Raw genomic sequence first — 25158 nt, 5'->3', positions numbered from 1 at the left:
CGTATATGTCAAGGACTGCAGGGAATAGTTGTTTCGGGGTATAGGAACATACCTGTACTCGGGTTGGCGGGTGTTACACAGCAGTGAGTTTGGCGTGAGTTTAGAGAGATCAGCAAAAAAGGGCATTTCCTTTAGTGGCCACGAGATACGAGTCGGCGAAACGATGTTTATACAAATCATTCATTATAATTGCTTTAAAACGGTCAAACAACTCTGCAGAGGGAGAGTCGAAGGGTACATTTGCAATTATCCTTAATGCCCTTTTCTGAAGAATGAGTAACTTGTTGATATTTGTTCCGGTGTTGTTGTCCCTGTTCTCGTTAAACGCAGCCCAATCCCAGGTTCTTGTGTGCTTTGTGGTAGCATACCATCTGCAACGACTTACTGGTAATCGTCTTCGGTCCAGCGGTTAGGGTGAATCATTAGTTGATGCAGTTTGCATAAGAGTCATCACTCATTAACCTCCACCAAATTTTAGCCATGAGGTTGCATAGGAAAGTCAAGCAACGTTCACAACTTCGTGACTAGCGAGATGTTTTGGGGGAATTAATAGAGGTTTAAAAAAATTATTGTGTGGTTTGTACGGACCGAACAGGATGTTACAACACCGTGGAAACTTAGAAGCCTAGCTCAATTAAGCGTATGGAAGCAATGACGTTATCTTGTACTCGCTCACGTAAATGTGTCAAGATACCAAGGATTGGCTCACGCAGAACAACCTTGATATCTAATGCATTCCACAGCTTGGTGTTACCTCTAAGTAAAGTCGGACGTACCAAGTAATATAAAAGATGTCGTGTGCGCATTCGACCTAGCATGTAGCACTTTAACATCAGTGAAAATTTGGTTTGAAGACAGTCTGTAGTTGGATTTTTACATGTCAGTGATCGCATGTATGCCGTTATTGATTTCATTGCCAGTGATGGCAGTGACTTCAAGCGACTAAAGTAAAAAAAAAAGAACATCTGGTAAAAAAGCATATATAACGAGTATTAAAACAAAACAAAAGCATAAAATCTCAGGCATTTTTCGTAAAGTCTATATAGCAGCAGGCTGAAGCACACGCAGCGAAGTAGTTAATTTTCCCATTTCTCTTCAAACTAATATAATAATGTTTTCTGCACTCCGATAACATTCATATATTTCGCAAAATTCACATAGCTCTTTTGAAATAAATACCCCTTGAAGTTCTCTTTTCACAACTGGTCTTTAAATTGCTAACCGAAACGAAGGCCGCTACAAAATTTGTCAGCCTTAAAAAATAATAACGCTCCCTGTCAAGGAACATAAAATTTTCGACAGCCAAATTTCTACTAAAGCTCAATCGACCGCACCGTAAAAATCTCTACCTGGCCAATAATAGCAGATGCTCACCAACGCAAATTGTAGAAAACTTGCGAGTCCACCAGTGAAAGTATGATCATGTACAGGATGCCCTCCACCACCATGCTCACAGCCTCGTGGAAGCCTGTCTCGTGGTATGGCTCCAGCGGGTATAAAAGGCGAGCAGTCTTGTTTTCAACACGTGCTGCGAAGCATCCAAGATATATTTTAGTCGCAATTCAAAATGACAACTTAGTAGCACCGATACCACACGAAGGCAAACGTGTTATTAAATGCACAAAGTTAAATGGAACCTAAGCTATTGTAACTAAAATTTCTTTTCATGTTAACTTCTGTCACGCAATTTGTAAAACGCCATGGAGCACATTCTATTATAATTATGAATGCTACATGTTGTAAAATATGCAGAAGCTAAAACATTTGCATTCGATCCTTTTAAAGGGTCTCTTGCCGATTTTGAAGGTGATTTGGAAATGCGGACATAGGGCAGCGTAAAGACTATCATTCTTACATGAGACTCAAAAGGTTAACTCTTTATTTGAGCACGGACAGTCTCCTCAAACCACCATTGTGTTCGATCCGCCAAGAAATGAAGCCACGTTGGATGCCATGAGAAGCAGCATCTCCAGGTCCCTTTGTGCTTAAAGCACTTTGATCCGGAATCTAGACGTGTCAGGCACAAGGACGCTTCGAAACAATATCAGTACGTGCCCAACAGCACCACAATCCGCTAGTGAGCTCAAGTATGGACCCGAGTAATCGGACCAAATTTTCTACAGACCTCGTGAGAAATTTGAAACTTTAGAAATGTGCTCTTAATATTTGGAACAGGCGCGTACATTCTCGAAAGCGAGCCGACAATTCCTTTGTCTCTCGTCAGCGTCCATCCTCTCAATCGCGCGACATCCTTTCTCGTGGCGGTGAGGCTACGATGACGTCCCAAGCTTTGGGGAACCCCAAGGACCTTAGGGCGTCGAAATGCGCATGTGCAGAACGTTATTCATGCTTGTGGTCTTGGGTTAACGCTTGGGGCTGCCACTATTTTCCGGAAATAACATTCGTCCATATACGCCATTGGGTCTCTTGGGTTACGGCAACATGGCGGCGTACGGCCAAGCGGCGCCGCTCGCATCAGCACACATTCGTCGTTACCGCTCCATGGTGTCATACATTCACGGCTAACGAAAGGCTAACGAAGGTTGTGCTATGTCCCATGATGCCCGCACTACCACATTTTAGCAATAAACACTCCCGGGATTACACGTGTAGCGCCTGATTTCAGTAACACGGGTGTAGTTTACAACAATGGTAAACAATTCTGTCAAGGGTTAGTTGAGGCGTTTAACATTGCTAAGGCTAAGGACAAGTGTGCGGCTAAGGCATCGGTTAGCCTTCATTGTAAGGAATTCGCTCTGTTAGAAAATTCTCTGAATTTTCTTCTTCTTCTCCTTTTCCTGCCATTTCACCTGTTGGGTTGTGCGCACGCATTTCAGAACGAGTCTTGGTTGTCCTCTTTCCTTCACAAAATATTCAGTTGTTAGTCCAGCCTTGTCTTGTTCTGTTCTTTCCTGTGTCTCGTCTTTTGACTGGTTTAAAATGAACCGTTACCAACTCGCCCAGTTGTAGCATAGCGTGTCAGATGGTCGACGGCGGTGACGATCCAGCGATTGCCTCGTGTAAAATGGAAGCAGCCCGTATAAGTCGATGCCGACAGCGACGAAAGGAGTGGAAGGGCAAGGTAGAGGCTGTAATAAGCCAGCAGGAGATGAAGTCGGCCGCTTGCGGTGCTGGTATGGCAGGCAAGAAACGACGTATTTTGCCACACTTGAAGGAAGGCGAGGCCAAAAGAAACGGCTTTTCACGCGTAGCATCATCGTGGAGGGCCGCCAGATTATGGGAGCGAAGTACTCTCTTGACCACGGGAACCCAACGGGTGCCTTCAAAACAATAAATGTAGCGGCAGAGCACTCCGTTGCCAAGTCGGAACTGTTGAAGTTGCCTGCGCATCCTAGTGGTAGGAGGCTGATAAGCACCGATAAGACGGTCGATCAAAGAACGGCAGTATGGATCTGCTCGCATGTGGGAAATAAGGGCGTTGCGAACCGAAGCAGGGGCATGAGTTGGGCCAGTGATGTCTGGAGCCCTTGACGACACTGGGGCATCGAGGGTGCACGCAGGAAGTATCGAAGAAGCACTACCCAGGGAGTCTGGATGCGGGCAACGGGAAAGATCATCGGCATCTTGATGCTTACGACCGGATGTATTTGGGACGTCAAAGGTGTGTTGCTGCAGACGTAGCATCCAACGGCCCAGGCGTCCATTAAAAGTATTCAGGGTAGATATACAACAGAGCGTGGTGATCGGTAACTACGGAGAAATGGCGGCCGCTGAGGTAAAGGCGGAATTTCTGAACTGCCCAAACGACGCAAGGCACTCCTGCTCAGTGATGCTGTAGTTGCGTTACGCTGGTGTCAGAGTGTGACTTGAAAATGCAGTTACCTTCTCCCGACAATCGATATCACGCTGCAGAAGGACGGCGCCGATACTAAGGCCGCTGGCATCGGTGCGTAGAACGGAGGCAGCATTGTCATCGAAATGAGTGAGAAAAGCTCTTCTTCGCATTCTTCGGACCAAATGAAAGCAGTGCGGTCGGTAAAAAGCTGGGGTAGTGGTGCAGCAATGGTAGCGAAATTGAGAATGAAACGACGAAAGTACGAGGATAGGCGGAGGAAACTACGAAGTTCTTTAGTCCGCTGAGGGCGCGCAAATATTCAAAACTGCGACAAGCTTTTCAGGGTCGGGACGAATACCATCGCTGCTGACGAGATGTCCTAAAATCTTGATTTATTTGCGAAATTACACTTTTAGAGCGCAGCTCTTTGGTGCATGTTCATACGCTCAAACGTAGCGGGGTCATTGTAAAGTCCAAAAGGCATGACTGAATTCGTAAACCCCGTCGGGAGTAGCGAATGCGGTTCTTTCTTAGTCGGCTTCGTGCATCAGAATCTGCCAGTAACCGGAACACAGATCCAAGGTTGAGAAATATTCGGCAGCCTGAAGGCAGTTGGGAGAGTCGTCAATCCGTGGCATAGGATTGCGACTGGCTTTGTTAAGTGCACGGTGATGAGAGCACAAAAACGCCCATACCCGTCATTTTGTTTACCAAGATGACCGGCGCTGACCAGGGGCTGACTGAGGGCCGAATAATGTCTCGTCGGAGCATGTTATTTACATTATCTTCGATAATTTTACGTTCTGATAAAGAAACACATTATGGGCGGCGGCTAACAATAGAAGTACCTTGGGTAATGATGCGGTGCTGTGCAGCAGTTCAGCCCAAGGTCGAAGAAGTGACTTCAAAGGATGCTTGGTGTTTGCGAAGTAATTTCTGTAATTTTTGGCAGTGAGAAGCAGGGAGGTCTGGATTGATGGTGGTGAAGTGAACAGACAGAAGCATCGGAAGGTGGTGGTGGTGAGGAAGTAGGGGTGGTAAGGGCGGTGAGGGACACCGGCTGAATGTCCAGGGCACAAGGAAAACAGGTCCTTTTGGTCAGCACTAAAGGCTTGGGGGAAGTGTTCAAAGCAGCAACAACCACTTTGCCGTGATCAACCCAAATCAAGCTCAGTGGTAAGGCGATTCCACGGGTTAGATGGCGATCAGAAGGCGCGATGAGCACATCCCCGTTATCAATGTCGTAGAAGTAAGCGCGATAAGCTGTTCGCATCCAGGAGGCAGAATTGAGTCACTAGCGGCAAGCAGGCGAAGTTGGGGCGCGGGCTGATCAGAAGATGAATCGGTCTTGTTCCTATGGATGACCCTGTCACGACACGAAATGCTGGCTGATGCGGCAGACAAAAAATTCCAACCAAAAATAATAGGGTGAGCGCAAGGAGGCATCACAGCAAATTGTACATAGTGGCGGACACCGTGAACAAAAACTCTCACCATACACTTAACAGAAGGTCAAATGATTGCACCATCAGCGCCACGGAGTTCAGGTCCATCCTACGGTATTTTCACTTTGCGTAAACGGGAACACAAGTCAGCGTGTACCACCGAAATAGAAGCGCCCGTGTCGATCAAAGCCTCAACATGTAAACCTTTTACTCAAACTAAAATCATATTGGAGGGACGTTCCGGAGGTCTTTTTTGATGGCCGCAGAGTGCTGTTTTCCCTCCTTAAACTGCAGTGATTAGTTTTCCGATAGCAGTGGGGCAGCGGAGAAGCCTGGTGAAGCGGCGAGGTTGAGCGACGAAAAGGCGAAATGGAACGGTGTCTGGAAGGCCGGTAACCATGCTGCGCTGCGGAACTTCCTGGAGGGGGTGATGAACGTCGGGGATAATTAGGGCATGAACGGTGGTTATAGCTGGATAAGCGATTAGGATAATCTCTACCCAATGAGCCGTAGTCGCGTCGTTCATTTTGGAGTTGGCGATGACAGAAACAGGAAATATGGCCCCGTTAGCCGCAGTAATAACAAACAGGGCGGGCTGGGTGCCAGGTGAGGTAGTATGACGGCGCCGTTCAAGGTGGGGCCAATGCGGCTACATGAGCACTGGGAGGCACCGGTGGTGTAGGCGCTCCAAATGCAGGCGGCAAGGATGCGATCTGGACGTACGTAGTCACAGGGCAGGTGGTAGGAGCGTCCGGGGGGGGGGGGGGGGGAGGAGGGGAGAGGAAGTCATGGAGGCCAACTCTACTTTGATAATGCTGCGCAGGCCGGCATTTGAATGTGGCTTAGTTGCGGAGCGGCCCGAACCACTTTGAGCTAGAAGCTCCTCACCAATTAGTCCGCGGATAGACACACAGATGTCGAAGGCTTCAGTAGAACTGAAGGAAGGCTGATCAGGCTGGAGGCGGATGGACTGAAGTTCACCCAGTCGATGACAGGTCGAGATGACGGTGTCGATGATGGTAGGGTTCATCACGGCCAGGACGTTGAAGGCGAGTAATCCAATTACCTTAATGATGTGCCGGACCCGCTCGGCCTCTGGCATGGTATCATTTATACGCCGACAAAGTGCGAGGACGTCTTCAATATAAGATCGATAAGTCTCGCCGCAGCGCCGAACTCGAGCATCCAGCTGCTTCTTAGCGGATTCTATTCGAACAGAAGGAGCGCAGAATATCTGGTAACTTTTTCTTGAATGTGGCCCGGTCTAGAATTGTCGACTTACGGTTCCTAAACCATGTTTTGGCCACATCCGTCAAGTGAAATTACACTTTCAAAAGCTTGATGGAACCGTCCCACTGGTTGAAGGCACTGACGCGGTCGTAGTTGTCTAGCCAGTCATCAGCGTCGTCGCCGTGTAGACCGGCAAATGTCTGGGGTCGAGCTGTAGGCTACTCACAGTCCAAGTAGAATGGGGAGTTGGGGTAGAGCGGGAAGAACCCAAAACATCGGCGGTACCTTCTTGGGTCATAACGATGGTAGCAGCTGTCAAGCGGCGGCCGGAACGGAGCTCCAGGTAGATGCAGGTGACTAGGTAGCGGGGAAATTCAGACGCACATCCACCACATCTAAAGACATGCCTGGCAAACCAGGTTTATTAGAAACCTGAAGCCCGAATGCTCACCGAAGCGAATCACACTGAGCGATGACGATGAATCTCTCTTAGAAGGATGAAGATGAAGCAGCACGTGCACCCGTGTGAAAGATGAAGCGACATACAGCGCTCACACACTGAATGTCTCGCAGACATATTGCTGCCTGTAGTGTTAATATTTGAAGCATTTGTTGGGTGCCATGTAAATGCACCATGCGATGTCTTAATGCGCCGAAGCGAAGAATAAGCGTGTCGAACAACGGCTGTTGCACATGCCATCATTATTGCGGGAAGAAAGATTTCATAACCGTAAAAGGAAGCAATAGGCTCTTTTAACAAAACTGCAGAAAGGTCGGCAGAAGAAATGTGTACACATCTACAAGGATGTTAATAAAAGTGATTAATCAAAATATGAAAATGATGCCAGTTCATAGCCGTCAAAGGCAAGCCTCCCTTTGAAGAGACCCTTGCACTGAAGAGACCCTTACCTTCGCAACAGCGCAATATTCGCTCGTCAACCCCAAGCACAGCGTGTTGGCATGCCTCTTCGAGGACTTTCCCGCCCGTGAGGCAGATGGCGTTGTATCTGGACAGCAAAATGACCTTGATGATTCCCCGGACTAAGGCGTAGGTGGGGAACCAACGGAACGCAAACCCCCAAACAAGGAGTCCAGAGGAGCTGGTTTGCGATAGCGTCTCGTGCCCCAGCACCTGCAGGATCTCCACTCCAAGTGACCCCACCATTCCTGTAAAAACAAAAAATGCAAACTCGGCACTCACATAACTTTGCACAGTTGTATGTTACTTGGAGGATGAGAATCAAGTTGAAACGAAAAGTACGGAACATTTTCGTATTGTTACATCAGTATTTCTAGGCGGGTTTCAGCAGTGAACATGTGACAACGTCAATACATTACGCGACTACAACAAAATTGCGGTTAACTAGAAAGGTACCTGAAAACCATTGTATAGAAGAAGTGCAAATATTTGCCCGGTTCTTCCACTCTATTTTTTCTAGGAAGCCTACGAAGGCGGAAGTCTACGTGAAAGTCATCAAATGGTACATATATTAGTAAAAATTAAGGATGTCTTAACGCAATACAATTTAATGCTCTTTTCTCATCGCCGTCACCTGCGAATGCGCTCTAAATAATCGCAAATTCACGTTACTTCTGAACCATTACCCTCGTAATCCCCTGCCTCCTACTTTCTCTGCACTTATTTCTTAATCACTTTGTGCCTTTCTAAATGAGATGACGACGAAGTGATCCTTAATTTTAGCGACATTGGATATTGAAGTGCCGTTCTGGGAAATCAGCAGTCGCGGCAGCGATTTTGAGCATGCGGAAAACAAATTCAAACGAAATGATTACCATCAAATGCACGCGCATAGAGGGTTTAAGCACGAAAATGAAAAAAAAAAAGATGAATATCTAACTAGAAAACCCAAATAGTCTGCTTGTCGCAATGCGCTCCGCGACCGGTTTAAGTCGATTGGCTGCAATAGTTGAGCTCAAAAGATATTTCCGATCCTCTCTTAGGAGTCCGCGTCAGCTCGTGTCGCATATTTCCGCAATGTGGGATGTAAATTAGCAATATTATTTCCTCAAAAGCGGACTTGAAAGATGGTAATTTTGATGTCTGTGGAAACACTGTTTTCCTTTTCTAATTAGTTTTCACAACAATACTGAATGCATATTTCAAAGTTCATAATTTGTGAGGTGGAATCTTCGCTGAAGCATGCACGTGGATTTGGCTGGGAATGAAGGTAGGCCTTATAGTGGCGGATCGAGTAAGTTCATTTTCATATCTCTGCGTAGAAATGCTTACATCAGGTTACTGTGTGAAAATACTGAGAGCGGGCTGAAATAATGCGTAAAAATGTGAGAATTCTGCTTCACTTTTAATATCAGTGAATGTGATATTTAGTAGTATAATTATAATCATCATCATCATAATGATCATCATCATCAGCCGGACTATACCCACTGCAGGTTGAAGGCCTCTCCCATATTTCTCCAATTGACCCGGTTCTGTGCTAGCTGCATCCACTTGACCTCTGTGAACTTCTTAACCTCATCCGCCTACCTAACTTTCTGCCGCCCCCTGGTACGCTTTCCTTCCCTTGGAATCTAGTGTTACCCTAAGCGACCATCGGTTATCCTCTCTTCGCACTACATGTCCTGCCCATGCCCATTTCTTCTTCTTGATTTCCACAGGAATGTCAGTAACTTGAGGTATCTCTCTGACCCACTCTGCACGCTTCCTATCTCTTAATGTTACCCCTACCATTTTTCGTTCCATAGCCCTCTGGGTTGTCCTCAACTTAAGTAGAACCCTCTTGGTTAGCCTCCACGTTTCAGCCCCATGGGTGAGTACAAGTAAGATGCAACTGTTGTATACTTTCCTCTTGAGCGATACCGGTAAGCTGCTAGTCATAATCTGCGAGTGCTTGCCAAATGCACTTTATCCCAGTCTTATTCTTCTCTTTTTTTAGTAGTAGTAGCGTTTAGTAATAAAGCGGCAATAAAAATTAGCCAATTTTCTAAAAACATACAGCTGAACTACATATATTAGTGCCAAAGCGCATATAAGCTCACCAACACCGACTAAGAATCTTTTATAAGTTTTTTTTGTCGAAGTTCAGTTTGGCTGAGCTGTTTCGTGAGACGACATCTGCTTGACCTCGAGCGGAAAATTCAAGCTCAGCCCGGTTTAGCGGTACCAACGTGCAGCCTGCCGGACGAATTTTTCAAGTTCATACGTCAGGAGAGAGGTAGTGATGGAGCCTATGACTGACCCATGACTGACCATTACCTCTTGTAGTGCCTTCACGCCAAGAAATAGTGGAGCAGATTTTAGCCGTTTGGGATCGAAACTAGATACTCATGTTGAGTAGCCCGGCGCCTCAACCACTGAGCCACTGCGGCAGGTGCTTGCGTCATCATTTTAACCAGGTTTTAAAAGTGTTGCCGATATTTTGGCGAGGTGGATCCCAGATAGCGGCCCAAACCCGTGGTTTCCACGATCACGCGCGCCGGTGCGCCGAAGTTGATGACACACATGTAGAGCTGACACTGCGGTGCACCAGGTACACGTTTGTACCAGATAACTATCGTGAGAAAACAATTTCAGCAAGTCATAACAAGTAAGAATTTAAAAAAATCCTGCGCTTTAGAACAATATACCGTTTAGTCGAGATAACCCATGCCAGTTTTCTTAAACTTCATCTCGTTGGCTGGGGGCACCAGGTGCACTCAGTCAGTCCTCTTCCAGGCATTTCCCTTCTTTAGTTCGCAATTGCGGTCACCAACTACACTAGATAAATTTATTGCCACGCAACTTCCGATGCTTCCCTGCTTATTGTAATTGGATGCTCTCGTCTGAGGCTGTTGGTCACTAGTTTAAGATTTCCTCGGTTTATTTTACACCTATAAGTCTGCTTGCCAGATTAGGTTTTCGATTGTTTTCAATTCGAAAATCATGCAACCCCCAGTTGACTATCATTAAAATATCAGCATATTTGAAAATCATTACGTATTCTCGATTACGTTCAGTGCATTGCTCCTATAGACAAGGGATGAACAACAGCGTTGAAAACCTATGTCCTCGCGTAACACACCTCCTGGTCAGTGTTCTACCGCTATCCCCACAAAGCCCTTTGGTCGTTGTGTAGCCCCAAAACACAAGCCAAGAATAACTTTTAGATATGCCTCGTGTACACCGATATTACTCACTACCACGTTTTTTTTTGCCTGAAATAACTTTTTTCTATTTTTACGAACTCCACTGAGACACTGCTTGTATTCAACAAAATTTTCAATCAGCTTGTTGATAGTGCTAATATGGGCCATTTCCGACTAGCCTATCGAAAGCCAGCCTGCTTCATATATCCACTGGAGTAAATGCAAGGATACCGCAAGCCTGATTCTGATCTCAGCCTCCCACCCCAAAGGAGAGGCACGAGCTGACGGCGCCTGCGAAATCACTCTATGCAGGACGGGACGTCAAGCAGCCCTGCGTCGAGTCAGTTAATGGCCATAGGAGCCAGCATCTAACACCTGCAGGAGCCATGCATGTTTTGAGCAACTACTTGAATTTGCCGGTTTCTCCTCCCGCGTCTCCGTCACTCTCAAATTCAAGGTGGCCGCCAGGTAATGCGATCATTGCTACAGCATACAAAATGTTTCGAGGCACATCACATAATCAAACTCAGTTTTCAATATTTCGCTTATATTCAGCGTCTATTTGAAAGAGAGCTATTAATTAGTTTATATATACTGAAAACGGTCGTTACAAAAAGTTTCGGCATAAACATCAATATAAAAATCAAATTATGAAAGAACCCAGACATTTAAAAGCCTTCAGGGAGGAGAGTGCTACGGAACAACATTCGCAGAAGGCTTCTTTTGACGGCAGACGCAGGTTCATGGTTACGGTAGGAAATATTAGTGTTCTGGGGAAGCTCTTTAAAGTCAGATATGAAAGAACACTCACCTGCAAGAAACAGCCCGAGGGCGAAGAAAGAGAAAGCCCAGGTGGGATTGCGGAAGAGGCCCGAGAACAGGTATGCGAGCGGCATACTTGAAAATGCGTTGGCCATGAACAGAGCCAGGATAGCAACTGCGGGTGGTGCAGCTTTTAGCCTTCAGGTGGTGCTTCGTTTCTTCTGTGATTAGGCACAGCGTGCCCCATATGCTGCACGCTCACACTGATTTCACTTTTTTTGTCGTGTTAGATTACTGCGTGAAGATTGTTATTTGGGAAAAATGATTTCTTAAAAAAAATTAGTGCCTTTTCTCGGAAATTTGTAAACACTGCCTCAGGCGGCTGGCTCTAGCTTGTATTGTCTAGACACGGGGAAATGAAAATTCAGTGTTATATTAAAGGTTGGGGTGCAAATAAATAGAAGACTTAGTTGTAATATGTAGCATTGTACTACAATGCAGCAGTTGCCTGTCTTCAGATTTACACTGTATCTTTGTAGAAGCGGCAGTCTTCTGTCAGAGACAAAATATTACACATTCGCGTCTCCGCCTTTTCTCTTGTTGAAATCGCGAGAACGTAACTCTAGCGATTTGCAATAACCTATAATTAAATCTGTAAAACAGGCAAGAGTAAACTCTGGCCCCCTACGTAGTTAAAACTATTGCAAAGTCTAAGTCTTCCTGCATCGAATTCAGTTCAACAAAAAGCGGTGAACGTAATATAGGTGGTTAGTTTTGGCACGAGGAACAGGCAATACATTAGTTATTTTCTTTACCATTCAGTCACCTTTTCATGAACAGAGTAATTCTGCTTTATAATAACCTCTTAACAAACAGTGGGCTACAGTGGGTGATGCATCTGCAGAAATAGTTGGGGATGCTTGCGGTAGGTATGTGTGCACTCGTATTTCACGAGTAATAATAAAACTACTTCGGTGCCGCAGTTCCGAGGCAAATGTATCCGCCAAATTATTGTCATGAAATGTTTTTCGTACGTGGTGGCGAGTCTTCAGCGTCTGGAGTAACTGAGTTTCCAATCGCCGGTTCCAGGAGGGAGTGACATGCCAGCATAATTCCGCCTTTTGTTTTGATTTTTGTTAGTTCCAGTGGTCGCAACCTGTTTTTTTCTTATTTTTTTTCCCATAAGGTTTTGGCGTCCAGAACAAAGTACGATATATATTTTGCCATTATGGATGTTTTGATCGCCTTTTCATGATTTCAGCGCAGTGGGGGAATAGATACATGTATACAAGGAAGTTTAGCTCAACGCAGGACAAGACGCAAGACAAACCTTAAAAGACACGAAATTTAAATACACCTCTCGCTAGAAATTACAATCGGATGACAAACTCTTCAGAAAGCAAGAGCATAAATTCCAATTAAGGCAGAGAGCTCCAAACAAGCAGGCCATTAAAATTGTTTCCCTAAAGACGTTGTTTCTACAGCTACAATAACGCAGCCGCTGAACATCACCCTGCAAATAAAATGGAGAGAAGGTGCACTATGGTGTAAAAATAATCGAATGCGCAATGCAGTTCGCATAGTCTCCCCTCGTGAGAAAAGGCGAGGCTTGCTTCTAGGTGACACCTCCTTTTTCTATAATAATTGCAATGCTTTTCTGTTGGCTGCGGGAGGGTGCCCTGAGCGGGGCCAAAGGACGTACGGTGGTAGTCGAGCGTGATCTCCTTGTGGCTGAGGAATATGATGAACACGAGGAGGGTGCTGTTGCAGATCGCCATGAGCACGTCGAACAGGAAGTGGCCCAGCCAGTAGAGGCCACCCGACATTCCCGTCATGAGCTGCAGGTGCTTCAGCCCGGTGCTCCATTCCACCATGGGGGCGAACACGTGGCTCGCGGCGTAAAAGCTCATCGCCAAGGACACGAAAAAGGAGTAGAGCACGCGAGTGATAAGGTTGCGTGTGGTGAATAGATCGATCTCGTGTCCGAGGTAATCGACACCTGCACGAAATCGTCAGCCGGAAGAGTTCATCGCATGCAAGTGCCAATGGTTCGTACAAATCATTTTTATATTCTTTTTCGATGAGAATAACACGGAGTGACATAGTTTTTAAGAAGGTAAAATATGCGAGCACTCGATATGTGTGCAGCGCATTAGGAAGGCAATTTCTAGTTTCAGTTCATTGACACAGGAGTTGGCTCTAGTGTGCTGTGCTAACATCACAATTCCTACCAGATTTACGTCTCTGACACAATTTCTTGGTTTTTGCTTCTACTGTGGGCTGTATGCCTCGTACACATGTTGCCTTTTCCGACGGTTGTGAGCAGTTCTCTCGAACCGTGCGAACCTGGACTCCTGCAAGGTGATTTTCTTCAAGAAGAGTGCCTCCCGGTACTACCATATTTACTCGATTCCTCGAAACCCTTTTCCTAATTGCGATCCCGAAAGTAAGGGGGGAGATGGTACTGCTTATATTAATAAAACCTAAATTACCCCTCCCCCGTTTTCGCGGTGGCAACATTGCAAGGAGGCCATGAGAAATATCGTAATTTTACAAACAATGATGGCACAAATCTCCTGCAGACGAGCCTGCAGTTCGCTTCAACTTCAAGCTTTAGAAGACCTCTTGACACATATTCCCATTTCTGTTAACCGATGTCCAACAGCTGACACCAGACAAAGAAACACGTGCCCGCGAGGGCTGCGAAATCTGCCGATTGCCACCGAGTGGCCGCCGGTCGTGTTTTCTACGCTCTGTGTGGCCAGCTGTCGTGGAGTTACGGAAAGCCGCAGCACAGAAGCCGGATATCGCACCACGAAACCTCGAGACTCCGACTGATCCGACTCGCGGACTGAGTGAGCAAGCGCGCTGGCAACCTTGTCAACGTGGATTTCCTCGCAAAAAGAGAACGCTAAGTTTGCATAAGCAACATTTTCCATTCTTTTTCAATCAGGCGGGGCGGGGGGCTGAGGGTGGAATGCTTAAATAGTGGGATGCTTAGAATCGCAAAATTACGGTATAACTGCTGCAGTCTGACTTCTGTCTCTTCAAGGTGACAGAAGGTACGAATGTCGTGAATTCTTTATTTTGGACCGGCGTCACACATTTTTTCCTCAACATGTTTTCAAGCATGGAAGTTGGCTGTCTTGTTGGGAATAGGCTTCTGAAAGGCACGCTTCTGGCCCTTAGTTGCCTGCACCAGCCAGGCAATCCTGCTAATCTGTACGCAAAACCCATCCGCATGAGATATTCTGCTACTGTACACAACAGATATCTAGCAATTCACAGTTCAGTTGATTGTCTATGACGTGCCACTCACGAGGTTGTAGAGTGATTCTTCCGTAAAGCCTCTCAAACTCCTTCTTGGGGGCATCTTGTTTGTCGACTAAAGGGGAATTCACCAGAGTGATTGTTGCTCCCTTGTGGCCCGTGATGTTCCTCAGTAGAGCGGTGTTGAGCATGTTCAGTGACAGCAGGGCACTATACGGGCATTGACCGTTGAACCACACGAACACTCTGCATTGAGCGTTGAAAAACAATGTTATGCTCTGAATATATGGAATGTGAAAAATCTGTACGCAGTCAATGTCTTTTAGACCTCTTTTCTTTTCAGGTAGTAACTACTAACAGTTCACATTACTGCTATTGAATCATCTCTAATACTACAGTTACCTTTATGGTAACTGTAGTATTAGGGTAACTGGATTCAATACTACAGTTATCTTTAGGGTACCACTTAAACTAGCGACACGCAGTGGTGAGTATAATCAGTTTCTAGTTTCCAGAGAAATTAACTGGTGAAAATGGCGCACTGGTATTTGCTTCTTGAGCATTTCCCGTCAAGTATTTTTGAAAAGGGATAACTGTAAAAGAGCATTTGTTTTTGAGACATATTGCTCGTGATCTCGAAGTTTAACACTTTAAGCCTGGAGTGACAATTAAGATGCTCACGCCTGCTCAGTGAGAATGGAAAGGCGTGCATGCATGCCTTCGGGAAGTGGTGGCTTGTGGTTATTTTTCTTTTTTACGTTTTCATCTTTACGCCATAAAACAATAATTTCTTCGAATTCAAGAACACCGCGAAGAAAGTATATGAATCTTGCAGTATGGTTTCCATCGTTTTATTGTCTGATGGCTTCGTTATTAGGCTTATCGTTCTCTAATTCAGAAGACCCGTATTTGAAAGGGTTGTTACTGCCGACGGTACAAACGTATACAAGGTAAGCAAGACTGAAAGGATGCAATGCGCAATGGTTCCAAACCTGCTATTTTCGAAGATGCTCGCTCCAAACTGGTACTCGAAAATGTAGGCATAGATGTTTTGCTGGGCCCAAAAGAGCAACTCGTGCTCAACGAAAGTTGTCGCAGGCGAAAAGACCCGCACCGAATGATTGGACATCACAGGGAGCAGCGCAGTGGTGGCGAACTGCAAGCTGCAAACACAGGCGCCGTTTTTTTCACCCGTAACTACTTTGATCTTCCTCAGAAAAGATTGGTTCACACATAGCATTTTGATTAATCAGTTTTTTGTCATGATCAAGAAGGGTCCTCTAAACTTATGCCATCAACGGGCAAGATTGTCAATATGAATTAAATCAATTTACTAACAGGGGTATGCGGATACAATAAATTGGAATGCATTCTTTACCAATATACTTTTCCAAAGTATTCCATACAAAAGGGAAGTGTACTCAAAGCGCTTGACAGCTCCCTACTCAGTATAACGTTCTCCGCGATAAAGCGAAGGCAAGTTTGTTCATGAGTGCATGTTTTTACGACTGCTATTCAGGCCGGTTGCATAACAGACTTTTCCAAGCCGGATGACTTCACCACCAGTATTGATTTTGTGTTCTGCCAGAGGAGGAATATGCATTCACCTCCTATCTAACGACAGTGTTAACATACAGGAGTGCATACTAGAAGTAGCGAGCAGGCTTCACTAGCATAAATTTACGAATTCAATTGGGCCCTTTCGTATTATTTCTGTCTTGCCCTCTTACAGGTCATCTGGGTTCCGAGTATCGTGATGCTGAAGGTATTTTTCTATGAATTATCTTTGGACACACAGTGATTTTGCAGCGAAGCTCCAACCGCTGCAGAAATGGCACAGATTTACCTACGAGAATAAGATTCACACTGTAAAAGCTTCTCGTGCTTATTAAGCTCATCGTTCTGCAATTCATAAGACCCGTATTGGCAAACGTGATTACGGCTGATGGTTCAAAAGTGTATAAGGTAAGCAACTCTGGAATGATGCAATGCGAAATGGCTCCACACCTGTTATTTATCCTGTATCACAGGATAAAAAAAGATAAAGGATTTGAATCCTCCAGGCTCAATAAATAATACATTCAAACAACTTACTGAATGCCCAGGTCAGATATTTCATGCTAGAACTTTGAGATAGAAGGTATATTTACTAGGAAAAACTATACTGCTGGTAGACAGCTGCCTATCGGGAGAGTACTGTGGTGTCTGTACAGTGGTGTTAATTGGGGAGGGAGGGCGGAGCAGAGTAGATTTCTATTGCAGTGCGCAGATGAATTTGAATACATGATTTCAAATGGGAGCCGCCCTTGCGTGTGGCGTAGAAAATGAGTGGGTTGATGGGGAAAGTTAATGGACTGAGTGTTTTCAGTGCGTGGTAGATGGAACTTCTAGAGGTTTAAGGTGGAAAAAGGTGGAGGCGTGATGACTGGAGGGCGATGGTCGCCAGGTGGGCCTGGGCGGCTTTTCGGAAGAGCGGGAAAGAGGGAGCTCATCGACTGGGCTCAAATGTTTGCTTACAATCAAATCAGGTATAGTATGCAACGTATAGTACAGTATGCAATGCAACGTATAGTAGCATTGTTTTTATAGAGAAACGGTTTTGTTGTTCAGTGGAGCGATAGAACATTCTGCTCATACTTTGTTGCTGCCAATGACTTTTTGAAACCTGTAGTAGGTGAAGATGTGGAACGTGCGTTAAAACACTTCAGAATATTTTCATAATTGGAGACGCCACCAACCTCGCATTGTCTGCTTCAATGAATCCATATGAGGTGTCGAAGAACTCCTCGGGCGCGTACGAGAAGCTGGAGGCGGCTGGCGAAGTGTCAGTGGGCACGAAGTGGCGCTCGCAGAGCGCTAATAGCAGCATGGAAGCCAGGGGGATGCCCACAGTTAGAGGCTTGATCCACAAGACGCGCTTCCAAATGAAGGTGCGCTTGCGAAGTAGCGCCAGTAGCACACTACATACGCCGACCTTCGCCGACCGAGCCGTGCATAATTGCTTCACGGAGTCCAGATCTGCGCAAAGGACGGGTACGCGAGCACTAGTCATTAAGCATATCTCCACTTTAAGGTTGCATAGTGGGGTGCAGAAATGGTACACATTTTATTTATTTATTTCTTTGTTATTTATTTGCATATAAGTCCCTCCTGGGACTATTGTAGGTCTATGTTAAAGAAAAGTACATACTAATGCGGCAAGGTACAAAGCAAACTCAACATCTTACACACACATTTGACATATTGTGCGACAGACGCTCTGAAATTAAGGAGGAAAGGAAGCGATACGCAACAAAAGCAACACAATTAATAACAATAGAAATATTTATATGCCATCAATGGCTGTTAATAATGAGTATATTAGAAGAAACATCCTTGAGGAAGAAATTGAGGGTCAATGTTCGATTGCACGCGGGGAAAAGTTATGTTCGAGATTATCTCTACGGTAAAAATAGTGTGTTCTAATTTTAGGTCTATGATAATTCCTGGTTGATCGTGGAATATCTGGGGTAAAGTACAGATTAGGTTCTACATGGTAAATTGAATTATCCATGCAATTGCAATAACTTTAATGATTTGATGTGACGCGACACGGAGGAGGTGTGAGATTTAGGGTTGATGCAGAAGAATAGGAAAAACGGTGATCGTACCTATCATATATGGACATGATTGATTTTGTAATGATCTAGATTGTCTGAATTTCAGGGTTTCACAATTTCCCAGTGAATACAAAACTGAAATAATGGAAATGCGCAGTCTAGTACATGGTGGAAAAATGCACAAAAATTAGCGCGCTTTTACAGTTTGTGACATATGTATGTATCCTTTCAGCAGGGCTATATTACGATTTTTGTATGGAATCCGCAATTTCATATGCAGGCCGATTGAATTTGATTAGTTTCCTGTCTGGTATGAAATATCCTTAATGTATATGTGTGCGTTACGTGCCCTTTACACTGAATTCATACTAGATCTTAAACAGTTAAGGGACGAAGTGAGAAGTAGCTGTCTAGTGTACCTTGAAAACTGATCTCGAGTATTAAAGCGACCCCCTTTTACCACCTTGTGTAACAGCACCACACTTATGTTACATTTCTCCAAATCTGTGCCTTGTATATGCATGTAGCCGTTTGCAAAGGTAATCAGGTTGCATGGTTTGCTTTTGACTCGCCGTCTGGAGTCTTTATGCTTTCCAAGAGGTCTAAAGGCCCATAAAGGTGACGGCAAGTGTTTGCTTACCTTAAAATGATTTTGAACTTTATACAGAAGTTGTACATAAAACTTCAAGACTCAAGGAATCAGAGAGCAATAGTTCACTAAGGTGGCTTGAAAACTATGATCTTGAGTAAAACGACGACCACACAGTAGCGCCTGGTGTAACATCACCATAGCTGCGTGCCATACCGCAAATGCATGCGTTGTACACATGTAGCGTCTGCCAAAGGTAACGAAGCTGCATGGTTCGTTTTTAACCCGTAGTGTGGAACCTATGCGGCTTTTCGAAAGGTCGAGACCTAAATTGGTGGCGGGAATTGTTTGCTTACTTTAAGAAGATTTTTAACTTCATGGAGTGGCGTACCTGTCTCACTCTGCGGCTTTGGTGCAAATACTACAGCCTGGGTACTTTCTGCGGTAGGTGTTAATAGCGCTAAATATATCCGTGCTCGGTGGGTACAAGTTCCAGATTGCTGCAGCTTCACGAATACGGCGATTAAATTGCACGAGCAAGTTCGGATTCAAGACTGGAGTTGTAGCTTCGGGATGTTCCAGTCATCGCTGACAGTATATCTTGGCTTAAGTTAGACTGTTAACTTCGATTAACAGTTTAGCCATATAAATAAGCTAAAGGCGATGCCTTGCTTAACAGCAATTCCCGTGCATCCGGTTGCTATCAAAGTGTTTCTTCGAGAAGCCAGGAAACGTGTTTTAAAAGGCAAGTTGGGGGCTGTCGCAGACTCCAGCCCAAATACAGAAATTTTCCTTACCTCAGTGAGAGTACATTAAGAGCGGCCCACTTTTCTCTGGTCAATTTCTAAACACACCTTATGTGATTAGTGAGCCTTCCCTCATGGTATTTTCCTGTTGCAGGCACAAAACTATGTCCTTTCCGTGACCGGAACGCACTTTTGGCTGCACAGCACCATGCTCTGCGCCATCGCTGTAGGGCGCTTTCGGCGGCTATGCCATAGTGAAGAGAATATGAGATGCCGTCCGTGCTCAGTCGCTGATCGTGACCGTAAGTTTGGCTACGCGCTTTGAAACGGACAGGCCGGAAAGCCTATATATATCCACGAGACTAAGCGCGACTTGAATTTCAAATAACTGCACGTTTCCAGGACAATGTTTTCCTGCTGCGCATCGGTACAATACGTGTATATGCAAAACGAGCGCAGATAGGAGCGGACTCTGAGGGAAATACAAAACTGCACATAATTATTAGCTTTCATTTTGATCATAATCGCTATAGCTTATATACCAGGTGCAAAGCATCGACCGCATGCGCCACACGTAGCTCCTCGTTGCTCTGAGTAACTCGTTACCCAAGGACCGCATATGAGCGGATCGAGAATAAGATCGCGCCTTTGCGCTCTTTGAGTTCAAGCATGCAGGCTCTTTGTGTGAGGCGAACAGAACGCGATATCTAAGGAGCGTTCTCCAATATGGTCATTTGTGCCCTTTCCCTCATCCATATGACGAGGCTATTTGAGAATGACTATTACAATTTACAATTATTACAATGAATATTACAATTTGTTTCTGGATATTTGACGATACCAACCTCGTCTCCATTGCTCTGTTTTGTGCTTACCAAATAGGTGACGTTTAAAGCTAACCAACCATGGGCGTCGACAGGATTTCGTCATGAGGGCAGGGGGAGGGGGTACGCATTCGTTTCCTTAAGCCTTTTTGGCCCTTAGTGTCGAAGGAAACATTCCAGAAAAGAATTATCACAGATGTCAGCGGGAGTAAGGAGTGGAGGATAGCGTTTGGCAGGAAGGTGCGGAGACAAATGTCCCTTTTGCACCACCCTGTCGACGCCCATGTACCAAAGATGTTTCAAAATTAAATACACAGTTTCATTTATTATGACCACAAAGCCTTTTTTGGTGTATCTGTATACTCCATTCAGTCGATGTCACTACAAATGTGCTCGAACACATTGTCTGCATCGGACAAACATCTGTCAGAAGCGCCTATTGGGACTTAGCTGTACATGTATTCGTACCCGGAACGTAGAAAAATCTAAAGCATTTATCGGCTCAGCTATATGCAGTTCAAAGCTTAAGCAAGTGCTGGATGATTAGTTAAGGTTGTCGGCGAGAGATTTACCGCGCACCTTTTTTCTCCTTTGCTGCATCCATGTTCTGAACTTGCGGGCTTGCAGCACGATTGTCGCCGCCGCCGTCCTTTGCCTTCAGATCGCTGGCAGTGACCATACTGAAAACAAAAACAGCAAGTCGAGTGGATATGCTATAGGTATTTTATCGTTTTGGCCAGCTTCGTAGAGTGTAACTACTTACACTAAAAATATCTTGTTGGTATTACTTCGTTTTGAGGTAAGAAGCGTGGGAAACGTTGCCAGTTACGAGAAGGACTGAATTAATGGGCCGCATTTGCGCAATTATGAAAATTATGTGCATGTGCAATAAATGAAGCGAACAGGGGCTGTGCTTGCAGGCGCGTATAGTGATGTGCAAAGTGCACATCTTCTGCTATATTCATTTAACTGGCTTGGTACAATGACTTGTATTTATTGTTTTTGTGATGTTCACGTTTTCAATTTGTGGTAACAAGCTACCGAAAATCCCTTCAGTTAACTGGCTTCGTACAATGAGTTGTCATTATTCATTTTATTGTATGTTCAAATAATTGAAGTCATCCTAGATTAGCATGTTCACTGTCTGGAATATAATTTACCAGATGCCTATGATTACACAATAAGTACAATATTTATGTGTGCTAATTTATTATTGGGATCTGGTGAGTAGAAACCACTGGTGCGTAAAACAGAGAAAATATTAAAATTTGGCAGAATTATCGCCATCTGGGACAATTCTTGAAAGCAAACTGCACTGTACGGAGGCAACCTATGCTTGAAATGACTACTATTCGCACATTGGTGGCAGTACTATAGTGGTTCTCGGTGCTGACGTCACAAGCTTTCAGCGCAATGGTGGAAAATTTTGAATCCGATTCTTTCTCGTTCATGTGCTTCTTGATGCTGAACATCCTATATCCGTAGAGTGCAAAGATTTTTAATTTTGTCAAAAAAAGGAATGTAGGATAAGGTTGTCTTTATACTTCAGGTCAATATTGTTACGATGCGGCAAGGCAGGGAAGGAAGACCATACGGATGACAATAACATGAGTTTAATGAATGTCGCCAGGATTAGCGCGAGTACTCCTGCTCATGCCACTGCCCGCTTCTTCCTCTTTCATAAAACAACCTGACGCCGCCGAGCCATCGTCCCAATCGTGAAGAAGAATGTTGAAGGCTATTTGATGCATAACTTAACAATTGGCGTGGTTTGATGCATGATGATAGAAGAGAAGAAAAGAAACAGCTTGCCACCATGGTGATCCCCGAATGAAGCTTTCGGGGATCACCAGGTTTTCTCCAGGAAGCTTTCGGTGAATAGGTCCCTAAGATTACATGGATCATCTCCAGGAACGCGTCAGATGGCACAAGCGGGGCAATGTGCTTACATGTGCTGGCGTTTAGGGTCACTGGGGCCTTGGACAGGGTCTTTAGCTCGTCGTGTTATCAGGTCTGAGAGGCGCCTCGGGTCGACGAGGTTATATGGGTCGGGTCACATGCCTCTACTTCTGTCTTGTGGTCGGAGCAGGGGAAGGGGCAGGAGAGGATAGCGAGAGCGAATATAGTATGGCGGCTGTGACAGAGACGGGCAGTGCCTGCCAGGAAAATGCTGCCGATACACACAGAGGCTCTGTGCCGAAGCTCCAAGGACATGGTGGGATTAACACAACCCGCACCTCCATCTTAATGTTACGGGGTGGTAAATTAGTGAAGAGACCGTGATGAACTGCGACGAGAAAAATGAATTTTGGCGCGCCTAGCGCGAGTGCTCCTTCCTTCACCACTGACCGCTTCTTCCTCGTATGCCAAAACATCGTCATATTTCTAACCGTTGTTATTTCGCTGTCACGCTGCCTCGCCCTATTTATGCTGTTCGTCTTTCCTCTGGCTCGCTGCTTCCTTGCACATTCTCCAGAATGTCTGAAAAAAGCCATCTTGGCTGCTTCGGCTCTTTGAGGGTGGCATATTCGGAGGAGGTATGCCATTCTTTCCATGCGTATACTTCGAAGGCACATTTGACGTTACTTCTTCTTTGGACGCAACACCGTCCACAAGGCAAGTCGCCATTTGCGAGGTCTACAGCCTGAATTCTTCAGCCTTACAACACTGCAAGAGTCATGACATTTGCCACGGGCACCAACATTATTAAGGTGAAAGTTTTTAATTCCTTATGCTCGCGGCCACGATCGTGTCCGTCCGTACGTAATACTTTAGTTTGATGCCGTTATCAGTGATGTATGTTGTTCTGCCTTGAAATAATTGACGTCATCAGTGGTGTAGCATGCCATAACATGAAATAAATGATGCCGTTATTGGTGGTATACTATGTTGTGCCTTGAAATTATGACATCGTCAGTGCTGCAGTAATATATTGTTCCTTGAAATGAGTGTTACTATGACGTCATCGACAGTGACGTCATGAAGGAATGTGAGGTAACCAGGCGATTCCCGCTTTTAGGAAGCTGACACCGCCGGGCGTTCTATCCAGGAGTCCGTGCGGCGCCTTTCATTTGGCGCTTCCTCGAACGCCGCACCACAGAGCATATAGAAACAAACGCAGCACAGCAGGCATCAGCGACGTTTCAATTTGGTTTACAGGAAAGAAAAGCGCCGTATCTGTCACAATTCTCCAAGGAGGAGGAGGATGATAAACATTTATTATTTGAGGAAGTCAGGCAGGCAGGAGTTTCTGCGCTAGATAGCCAGGAGCCCTTGAGCTCTGGCGGCCTGGGTTGCGCACCCGATGGCTCGCAGTTGGATTATCGGGTCCGTGCTGAGCATAGCGGCCTCCCACTGCTCGCAGGTGGAGAGCAGCTGTAGATCCCACGAAGGGGTGTCTCGTGGGCATGGCCATAGTATGTGGTGTAAGGTGGCCCTCTGAATGCATAAGTTATAGTAAGGGGTATATAATGCAGCGTATGCATGAGCATAGGTGATTGGATTTGGAAAAAAAAATGCGTCTGTAATTTTCTCTAGGTGACCTCGTGTGCCTTTGTAAGAGATTTGTGTCCCGGAGGGTATAGGGTACGTGTATGACGGAAGTGTAGTGTAATTTATTGATAGCAAACCATACAGTTCCTCGCTCGCCACATGAGGGGTTGTCCCGTCACCCGGCTGACGAGTTCTCGGGCGAAATTGTGGGCAGCCTCATTACCAGGAAGGGAGGAATGTGCTGGTTTCCAGATTAGCTGTATTGAATGGTAAGTCGTCTGAGAGGCAAGCAACAGTTTTAGTGAAAAAAGAGAAAGAGGGGTCGTACTGTAGGCTTCGGACCACCGCTAAAGAGATGCTTTCGCATAATTGTACTTCAGTGGTCCAAAGTGCTCCTAGTATTTTTCACCCTTCTGCAGCTGTCACGCCATGTTTCCTGCACGCAACTCGCTTACTGCCTGCCTTCATTAACAATGACATGTTCGAAAACGTTGAAGACAGACTGGCCAGCTTAGACCGTGTGGAAAACTTCAATCAGTAGTGAGACGGTGAGCACAAGCTGTAAAACGTCTACTTTGCACTGCAGGATTCAGCGAAAAACCGGCTTTGAGATTCATGAATCTTCATTAATTACCTGGGAAGATTTTCGACGAGAGAAAAGGGAAGGACGAACTCGCTTTGCGCTCGAGATCTCACAGCCGAATGAAACGTTGCCATGTTCATTGAACGTTGCTTGTTTCACGCTTATGTTTACAAAGGAAGTAACGCGAATATGTATCGGAGCATAAAGTGCGGCCAAATGGCTTCTCTAGTCGCCGCTCATTACAGCTGATATCGATGTCCACTGAAGAGCCTCCAGAGCTTGTGAGGAGTGTAGTGCGGGAAGAATGCCCGAAATTCCACTTCGAATATCCACACGCAAGCGTCGTTGCAGTGCGTATGTGGTGCAAGATGAAATCAGCCGAGTGGTGTCATCAAAAATAGTATCCTCGCAGACGGAGCATTACAGTGTGGTACACCCTTCAGCGCCAGTGACACAAGCATTTTCCTCCGTCGCTGCAGTGCCTTCTATGCGGTCAGCAATCCAAGCTGTACGTATTCGTCATGCTTTAGGAATACTGGCCCGCCATGCGTAAGGTGCACGTGTGGCGAGCACCAAACAACCGAATACTTCCTTATATCATGATTTCCAACTGTCACTCGTCAGTGACTGATGATGTCACTTGGTAATGATGTCATGAGGGGACCAATTTCTGGCTACACATATTGCGGACACTTGCGGCTCGAAGCCTGCTAAT

General features: G+C 45.5%; 1 protein-coding gene across 1 annotated transcript in view; it reads right to left on the bottom strand.

The window, feature by feature from the left end:
* LOC146181245 (phospholipid-transporting ATPase ABCA3-like) overlaps nt 1–25158 on the bottom strand; it is a 102253-nt gene that overhangs the window by 10956 nt on the left and 66139 nt on the right. The window contains exons 16-23 of the mRNA XM_084575732.1: nt 20948–21048; nt 17349–17628; nt 15603–15773; nt 14660–14856; nt 13043–13339; nt 11390–11515; nt 7381–7638; nt 1375–1528 (exon numbers count right to left, since the gene is read on the bottom strand). Coding sequence (XP_084431858.1) covers nt 1375–1528; nt 7381–7638; nt 11390–11515; nt 13043–13339; nt 14660–14856; nt 15603–15773; nt 17349–17628; nt 20948–21048 — 1584 coding nt within the window. The remainder of the gene's footprint in view (nt 1–1374; nt 1529–7380; nt 7639–11389; nt 11516–13042; nt 13340–14659; nt 14857–15602; nt 15774–17348; nt 17629–20947; nt 21049–25158) is intronic.

Source organism: Amblyomma maculatum, chromosome 8, assembly GCF_055883805.1.
Source record: "Amblyomma maculatum isolate TAMU_Amacu chromosome 8, ASM5588380v1, whole genome shotgun sequence".
NCBI lineage: Eukaryota > Metazoa > Arthropoda > Arachnida > Ixodida > Ixodidae > Amblyomma > Amblyomma maculatum.
This window is presented reverse-complemented; position numbering and strand designations above follow the sequence as displayed.